We start from the raw sequence: 9271 nt of genomic DNA, 5'->3' as shown, positions 1-9271 counted from the left end.
GGTGGAAGTCAACAACCACCAATTTTATCAAAAATATAAATATCAAAAATATATATATATATATATATATATGTATATGTAATTGGCGGTAATATTGGGTGGCTCATCTGCGTGATGGCAAAATATTTCCATGCTGTGAATATCTGCTATGAGACTGTGGAGGAAATGAAAAGTCAAAGAAAGCCAACATTCTTCAAATGAGTGTTAATCTCAATTCTTTTTCTAACAATATTATTGGAAAAATAATTTGAAAAAAAGTTTATTGGTGGAATTTTGGACCCTCCGTTATAGTCTTCGTTACTGACCATCACTATCTATTAAAACATCTGATAAACATTGTCCCAATTTGCCAATTGAGTAACTGAAACGGATGTCCTTCACTTGAGTTGTTGTCTTGCACTCAATGAGGTAAAATCTTTGTGACAAATATTAGGAGGCTGGAAACTAATTAGATTATGGACCATACTGTAAACTGACTTTTTGTTTACTAGTTCATTGTTATTTTTTATTGTTTTTTCTGCCTTTCTGTTGTTTTGTTTCTGATGCTTGTCTTTGTAATTTGACATGAGAAATAAATGATAATAGAAATGTTAATGGAATTGTTGTAAATTAAAGGATTTGTGCAAGAAACCAGTCCAACAAATTCTATGAAAGTTAAGAAAATGAACAGTCGCAAAAGTCTTTTATCACTACCTGGAACACCCCCTTTGGCTTCTGGTAAGAATTGTATTTTGCGTATGTGTTTTATTCAATAATATGACTTTTTTCAATTATTTGTTCCAATATTTATTTTAGAATTAAAGACGGATTCTTTGAAGAAACATACTGCTCCATGCCATAAGGTTTGCTCCATGAATGAAAACAAAGCCAAAGCTCTTTGCAAAAGACATCCCTTAATGCTCATTACATATCCTTTTTAATATCAAATTATTAATCTTAGAAATAATACAAAATGCGTTGAATATGTGAGTACAAATCATTCCGTAAAATCATAGCGCTTAAAACTTGTAGATTAAAATTTTGTGAAAATGTGAAATCTTTAGCAACTTAAGTACAAGTGTAAAACTAGGATAGGTTTCAAGTGGTTTTATCAATTTAAACTTGAGAACACTCTATGCCCATTAAGTTTAAGATACTCCATTATAATTAAGTTTTACATGAATTTGTAAAATACTTCGATAAAAATATTAAAAATGTCTTGAATGCGTTTAAGCGCTTAATTATTTATTGCAATAATAGAAAGTTTTAAAAATGTTATATAATAGACCAGTGTTTCCCAAAGTGTGGTACGCGTACCCCCAAGGGTACGGGAACAGTACGCGTTCTTATGCGAAATATCTTGTAACAAACAAAAATTTCAAAAATTTTTATTTAAAAGCAAAGCTAGCCATAAAAATTTACAATTACGTATTTTTCTATTGGCTATTTTTTGCTGAGTTAACAGTTAATAATTAGTGGTGTCAATAGCCAATTGTGATTTTTAACTTTTATGCAATTTTTTATAGTAAAAAATGCATTCATTTTTGTATTAGTGGTGCACTAATACAAAAAAATACAGTTAATAATTAGTGGTGTCAATAGCCAGTTGTGATTTTAAACTTTTGTGCAATTTTTTATACAAAAAAATGCATTCATTTTTGTACTAGTGGTACACTAATACAAGGTTACGAAAATTTAGAAAGGGTACACAAAAGTCATAAGTTAGGGAAACACTGTAATAGACGGATTGACGAAAAAGTAAATTTTTGATCTACCAAAACTTTAAGATAACCATTTAAATTTGCAGTTTCACTGTTGTTAATGTTACATTTCCAAATGCAAATCTTTTTGTGCAAATTTAAAGGATAACATTGAAACGAAGATTTATCACTTAATAGATACCTACGGGTTAGTATTTAACTCCAGATAATAACAATCATCTTTTTTCCTAACCTTTTGCTTATGGCTGGTACAACATATGGACCACATGTGATGGTACACCGTAAGCAAAGTGTTAATTATTTCATTTAAGAAATCTAAGTTTTGGTTTTCACTTTTCTGATTTTCTTTATAATAATTGACTTCAACATATTAAATTTTAAAAAACCTTTTTCTTTTAAATCTATTCTTCTACATCTAATTCTACGAAATCCATTTTTAACACAGATTTTGAAAAACAATATTTGAAACAACTGTTTCCGATACACCGTGACATCGTTTTTTCTTTTCTTTTAAAAATGTAATGTTGTGAATTTTAAATAGTATTGAGTTGGCAATTAAGTTCTCGGAGAATTTTTTTTCTACAGTTTAAAGTATTTCAATTTCGCTGCAGTTCCTCTTGTCATCTCTAAGCAAGTTTTCGTGCAGAAATTAACTCTTCATCGAACTTAACTGGTCGGACAAAACGACATGCGTCTTTGAGGAGAAAATTTTTATTTTAAAATTTGATGTACCAACCACAAGAGGTCCTTTCAACTATGGCTGTCTCCATACACTGTTAAAAGTCCCAATCCACGTCGCACCAAAAATTGGTATTCATTTGCTGGCTACATAAAATGGAGCTCAATTTAACCATATTGTGTTATTTTCACTAGCTCCAAATATCAGTTGAAGATTGCACCAAAAAAGGTATTTTGAAGAAATAAGGCACTGATTTGTATTCTTTTTTTTCTTAATAAAAGCAGAGGAAAGTTTCACCCTTATTAGGTATTTTTAAAGCGTTCAAATGCAAGCCAATGTTGCTATTTACCGTAACAAGACTATTTACCGGAAGTAGGTTATTTTATGACATACCTCTAACCTTTTTATACAGCCAACCAAATTTGAAAATTCAGCATAAGAGAAATGAGCTCTAATTATTGCAAATAAATCATTTACCTACCTAAATGAGTTGATACTTGAAACAACATGAATGAGTCGTCCCGAAACACCGAGGCCGAGTTATAAAGAAAACATAGCGACGTAAACAAATATCGTTCAGTTTGCAGTCACCGTCAAAGTTTTATGTCTTTTACCAAATTTTAGTGCAGTTAGTTGCACCATGGAAGTATTTCTCGATCATACTTCACAATTTATGGTGTAACTAAAATAAAATGATCTTCCATTTAACTAAACTTTGGGATAATGAGAAACATTGCACCAAATACTGGTTGAAGTTTTGCTGAGTTTTTTTACAGAATGCAACATAAATACTATAGCCAACTTTTGCGACCTTAAGAGCTTTATTTAAAAGCAAAAAGAATGAGGTATCGTCGAAAATGTTCAGTTTTCAAAGCATGATATTCCATTTCAGTGATCTGAAAGTTTATAAAAATTACCTAGAACAAAAAAAATGGGTAGAACAAAACATCTTTTTATAAATGAGCTGAAAGCAGTATGCAAAAAAAAAAAACAGTTATTGACTTGCAGAATGTTGAAATTAAAAAAAAAATGGCGGGAGCTTAGCTGCCAACTCAATACAATAAACTATTTTTAAATATTTTAGTTATTCTATTGTATTCCAATGTGCCAAAACTCATTTAAATTGTAATATAGAGCATGTATGTGAATTTATTCTAATAAGCGGAACTTCTTTAACCTCGCATACTCATTGTGAATCACATTTGATGAGAGCTTATCCAGCAGGAATACGTATTGATTCGTCCAATTTTAATCCTGTTGTGTTTTGGTCTTTTGGGATCCAGATGGTAGCGTTAAATTATCAAACAGAGGGTAAATTTGAGTATTTAAAATATTATATCAACAATAAGTGAAAAAAGATATCATCCTGAATAACTTTTGATTTGTTTTTCTATCTCTCTCTTTCAAAAGCAAGAGGAAATGGAAAAACTAAACCCAAATTATTCAATATTACAAGGTGCGCAAAACACCATATCGCGTAATATTATGTCAAAAGAATAAGTAACGAGTTAATGATTCAATTTATATGCCTTAAAACATGATTTCTTAGATTCAGCATCTAATATATTAGACAATGTTTGGTATTACTTAAAAAGTAATATTTTATGATTTTTCTGTTTATGTACTTCTGCAAAGCGATTGCCTCTGTAAAATGTAATTGGTTTTAACTTTGGAACTTTTAATTCCTTATTTCTCGACAACTTTCTCAAGGAGCTTTGTCCAGACCAGCCTTCTGTTCCAATTTCTCGGGGAGTGAAGACAGGTGCTTCCTTCCTGCAATGTGGTTTGCCCATTTTGTTTGTTGTCGATTCATCAAAATAAGGTTGATTATAATAGCGATTGAGTTCCAAATTTGATCTTCTTAGTCACGTGTCTTTTCTTTTGAAAGCCAAAAAAATTGTTCTTAAAACTTTCCTTTCGAAGATACCAATCATATTCTCCTCAGACCGATCAAAGCATAAATTAATATTGATTTTATAAGACTCTTGTACAATAAAACCTTTGCTTTTCTCTTGATTGCATTCGTTTACAGATGCTTTCGTATTCCATTTCTGTTGTTGATTTCTTAGTCTAAATAAGTGAAGTTGTCAACAGCTTCAAAACTATACTGTCCGGTTTTAAACTAGATATTGTTATAACAAGATTTTATGCAAGGTATTATTTTCGTTAATTTTCATGCCTTCCTCGAAAGCCTCCTTTTTTAAAGATAAAAAAGCTTGTCTTAATGCTGTAGGGCAATAATATCTATACCATCAGCCTAACAATTGTACTGATTTATTAAAGATGTATCCTCGGATATTGATGATCTTATAATTTTTTCTATTTCTAGAATAAAGAGAAAACACGCATTTTATCGAACACCGTTATTACCATAAATCCTTCTGTATTTTGACATATCATGTCATCAATCTTAATAACTCTGAAAATTATAAGAAATTTGATAACAAATATTGGTTGGCATATCTTATTATTTGAGTCGAATCGATTTTGTTGCATGACCAAAATTTGAAAAAACATATTTTCATCGTTCAATACGTAAAAAAAAAAATTGCCAAATATAAAAACTTATCGTTGTTCTATGCAGTAATTAAAAATAATTCTAATGTAATAAAATTTAATTAAATGCAAGTTTTTTTTAAAAAAATCTATCGCATTTACTCAAGTTACATATTTTTAATTGAAATTTGCATTATTTAAGGCTCAGGTTAAACAAATACGTTATTAATAAAGTTACGAAATGCGTTTTTCTCTAAATAATCATACTACTTTGGTCATTTTCTTAACCACTAAAATGGGGCAAAGTTGCTGCATTTAATAATTTAGGCTGATAATTTAGTTAATAACTGGCCCCCAATAATCTAGTAAAGAGAGCTGAGAAGTATTTGGACACGATAATTGTTAATTTAACTATTTGTATTTTTGATCGTATCATACAACTAATACAGAAAAATATAAAGTTCATACAGTCACTTGTGAATCTGGTTCACCCACAGATCAAGAAATAATACAGATAAGAAGTAGTTCTATACAATTATTCACTTAATTTTATAATGGTCAATTTTTTTTAAAAATTTTTTTCTTTGTTTAAAGAATGATTTTTTTTTAATATCATATTCATATTATGTACTTTGTTATAATGAAATCTGAACTGAAAAATATTTCCATTGTTTAGATAATGAGAAGAAGTAAAATTAAAAATAGTTCTCTAAAATAAAAATTTACGAAAAGGGAAAAAAAGTGAAAGATTCATTCCTGTGATCTTTTACTTTCAAATTTGAAAGTTAAGTATAGACAGAACTGTGAAATATTGACGACGGTTATTTACCAGACGTGGATGTATAAACAAACAATTTCAATGTTTCTCTTAAGCTGATAATTTTCAAAGAAAAAGCCTATATATTTTTTTTATCTTTATCTAAAAAATAAAGCAGTAGAAATGGTGATATATACTGACATTCTATTGGCAGCATGTTTTTAACGAATATTAGTTGAATATAATACAGTCTGACCTCTATTTAACGAAGTTGCTGAATCCAAATAATAAGTTCGTTATATAGAAATTCGTTAAATAGAAAATCACCTTTTGAAATACTTATTCATAAACACTAGACATAATTAAAATAGCAATTGATACACCTTTATCTCGTAAACTAGTATCTACTATTTATTTTATAAATGTTAGCCATAAAAGAAATCTGCACGGAAAGCAGAACATTATCCAGCATTGCACTATCATGCTACATACATTTTCAACTAAAGAAACAAAATTTACCTATAAAATTATAGCTGCAAAGTAATTTTAAACATACATTACCACATTCGTTCTTAAGTTTGATTGCTGCTGATAAAATCCGTTAATTTTGTTTACGTTTTTGTTTGAAATGCAAACAAAAAGGGAAAAGGATTTCACTGTTTTCTCTAAAAGTTAAATGGCTTTGAAAATCAATTCAAGGTCATTTCCCTCATAAAATGCGATAACAAGTTTGAAATATTCAGAAATATTTTTCGAAGTAGAGAAAGTGGAGCTCAAAGAAAATTTCGTTAAATAGATAATTTGCTTCGCTAAATTATTTTACCAAGAAATTCCCAAGATGATCTTGGTTCCTCGAAAAAATTCACAAAATGGAGAAATTGGCAAAATGGAAGTTCGTTAAATAGATGTCTGACTGTATTTGTTCAAATCTCTAAACTTAAGTAAGATTAGACCAGCAGACAGCTCGAACTTCTAAGACTTAAAAGGAAATAATATAGAATACTAAAAATGTTAAGGAATAATGATGTCGCTCAAAATATAAATTCTTTCTTCACCCTCTATCCTACTTACACCTAATTAATAAAAAAAAAAGATAATTTAGGTTTTTCTCCTCATGTTCAATAAAATCAGTTGATTGCTTTATAGAAAAATACGTATATTTAATAATGGATAAAAATAATTTATTCTTCAAAATTAAAAAATATTTCGACCCTTTTTAAATTAAATAATAAAATAATACTTTTTGGTAGTATATTTTATGTGCATTTTTTAAATCTTTTCTTTTTAATTGATCCGATGGCTATCCTATACTTGAACTATAGTCCATTGTATACTCATTTATAAAGAGCATATCAGGAAAAATAACAAGAAAATATTTTTACAAAAAAATATCTTTTTTCAAATAAATAATAATAAATGTTTTGAACTGCAATTCAGACATTTTAGTCTTTTTTTTCTTCTTTTTTTTTTTGCTTCATCACCAACTAAAGGCAAGTAATAATAATTTGTCTAGGTTGCTCCTTATTGTTGGGTACTTTAGACAAACCACTATATTTTTTGTCTGTAGATCTAAGTTTTATAACAATATATATCGATGATAAATATACAACAATAAATATATCTCTGAAATGAATGGTCTTAAAATAACAGATGTCTTATTGGAAAACTTTCCTATGTAACCCCAAATGACTGTATGCTTATTTAGAGAAAATAAGTTTTTCGATCGGATTTCGTTACATAATAAATGAATTAACTCTAATTAGTTAACACATTTAATGTCCAGTTTTCGAAAAATTTTATATATAGACTTTTGAACCTTAGTACTTAAAAATGCGTTTCTGGGTGACATTTGTTCACTGTACCAACAATATTTTTTAAATGATTTTACAGACGGCTGTTTGCATATTAATTCTGCCATGTTTGAACAAAATGGCTCTTGTGGATATGTATTGAAACCTCGAACTTTATGGGACAAAACACATATGATGTATGGACGATTCAATCCATGGGAAAAGAATTTTGATGGATTTCATGCTATAAATTATTCAATCACGGTAGGTATAAATTCTATAATATTTCACTTTCTTCTGGGTGTACAGACTGACTGCTTTCAAGATATCAGAATCAAAGGATGATAGGTTAATAATACAAACGGTATATCTATTGTGAGAGCTGTAAAAATTATATACAGTAATTTTGGAATTTATGTGAAAAAGTTACCAACTGGAGGCGCGGTAAGGAATTCTCGAAAAAAATACAAAAGCCTTAAAACTGTAATCAATCCTGCTATTTGAGTACCAGAAACACCCGTAGTTCCATAGAACCGACAGTTTAAACCTCCTAATCCTGTACGAAAAACTCCTTTCACGTTTTAACGCTAGAAATGATCGGTCTGGCACCGATGGTTTGAGGCGCCATCTTTCGGCAACCTTTCTATTGCGACTAAATTTCAAAATTTTTACAATTTTCTTAGTATATAAATAGCATGTGTTAAATTCCCTCATCGTTCTTTATTTTCGAGATTATTTATATTTCGAAATAGTCACTCATCTTCTTAACACATTGTACCATGTTTTTAGAGTTTTTTTTTCTATATGTCTCTTACTCGTGTATTTTTTTTTTTTTTTTTTTTTTTTTTNTTTTTTTTTTTTTTTTTTTTTTTTTTTTTTTTTTTTTTTTTTTTTTTTTTTTTTTTTTGCTGAACAGGTTTAACAATTCTACTAAATATATAATACAAAACACTAATGTAACTTTGATGACAGCAATAAAGCTTTGCCCAAATGAAAAATGGAGATGTTTGATAGCATCAAAAATACAGTAACTATAGCAGCAGAGCCACCTTTCACGGTTTCAAAATAAGACAAGAGAAGTAGTAGCAGACTGCCTGTCTTTGATAAACCAGTTCAAAGCGGAAGTAGAGTCAGACAAAATCGTCTTCTTAACAGTTTGTGCTAAACATTGTTCGCTATAGACAGCAATCACGCTATGATTTATTTTCGTATTTTTCTCTCTTTCTGACATTAAAAATTGCTCCGCTATGCGTTGCTTTCGTGACCCCTTCTCTTACGTGAATTGATTTATCATTTAAACGCTATCTAGAGCACTTATTTTGCCTGTTATATTGCTGTTATCGATAGTGAATTTTCAAGTGTATTTATTCTTCATTTGAACAGCCCTTATATTTATGATGAATAAAGCTTTGACCTTATATTTAAGGATTTATATAAATTGGAAAGGTAAACTCACATTAATTTTTTTAAAGTAGTAGTTTAGTGACGAAGCGAACGTATTGTTTTGTTTCAAAATGTTGATTCAATTGTTAACACAAATACATTTGTTGGGTATCTATCGTTTTTTATTAAATTTTGAAAGAATATGTCTATTTGTTTTTTGGATAAATAAACATCATTACACATTCATTTTATTAAAATTGGTATTTAAATAAATGTTTTTAAATAGTATTAAATAGTGTTTTCTTTTCTTTTAATTTTTTAAATATTTTTGAAAATATTTCATTAATAGTTTTTCTTCTCATCCTTGAAAATTATTTAAATATTTTTTTATTGTTTTCTTGGTATTTTAATATATATAGATAATCTTTTTTTCTTTTTAAAAGATGACCCACGTGGGAGAGTAACG

The 9271-nt window shown here is 28.8% G+C and overlaps 1 protein-coding gene across 1 annotated transcript in view; it reads left to right on the top strand.

Moving 5' to 3' along the window:
• LOC107439832 (1-phosphatidylinositol 4,5-bisphosphate phosphodiesterase epsilon-1) overlaps positions 1–9271 on the top strand; it is a gene marked incomplete in the record, with an annotated part of 220854 nt that overhangs the window by 189986 nt on the left and 21597 nt on the right. Inside the window, 4 exon segments of the mRNA XM_071187233.1 lie at positions 616–717; positions 796–907; positions 3566–3690; positions 7523–7686. Coding sequence (XP_071043334.1) covers positions 616–717; positions 796–907; positions 3566–3690; positions 7523–7686 — 503 coding nt within the window.

This window comes from Parasteatoda tepidariorum, chromosome X1 (assembly GCF_043381705.1).
Source record: "Parasteatoda tepidariorum isolate YZ-2023 chromosome X1, CAS_Ptep_4.0, whole genome shotgun sequence".
Taxonomy (NCBI): Eukaryota; Metazoa; Arthropoda; class Arachnida; order Araneae; family Theridiidae; genus Parasteatoda; species Parasteatoda tepidariorum.
Note: the sequence above shows the minus strand (reverse complement) of the source record. Positions and strands in the feature narration are given on the sequence as shown.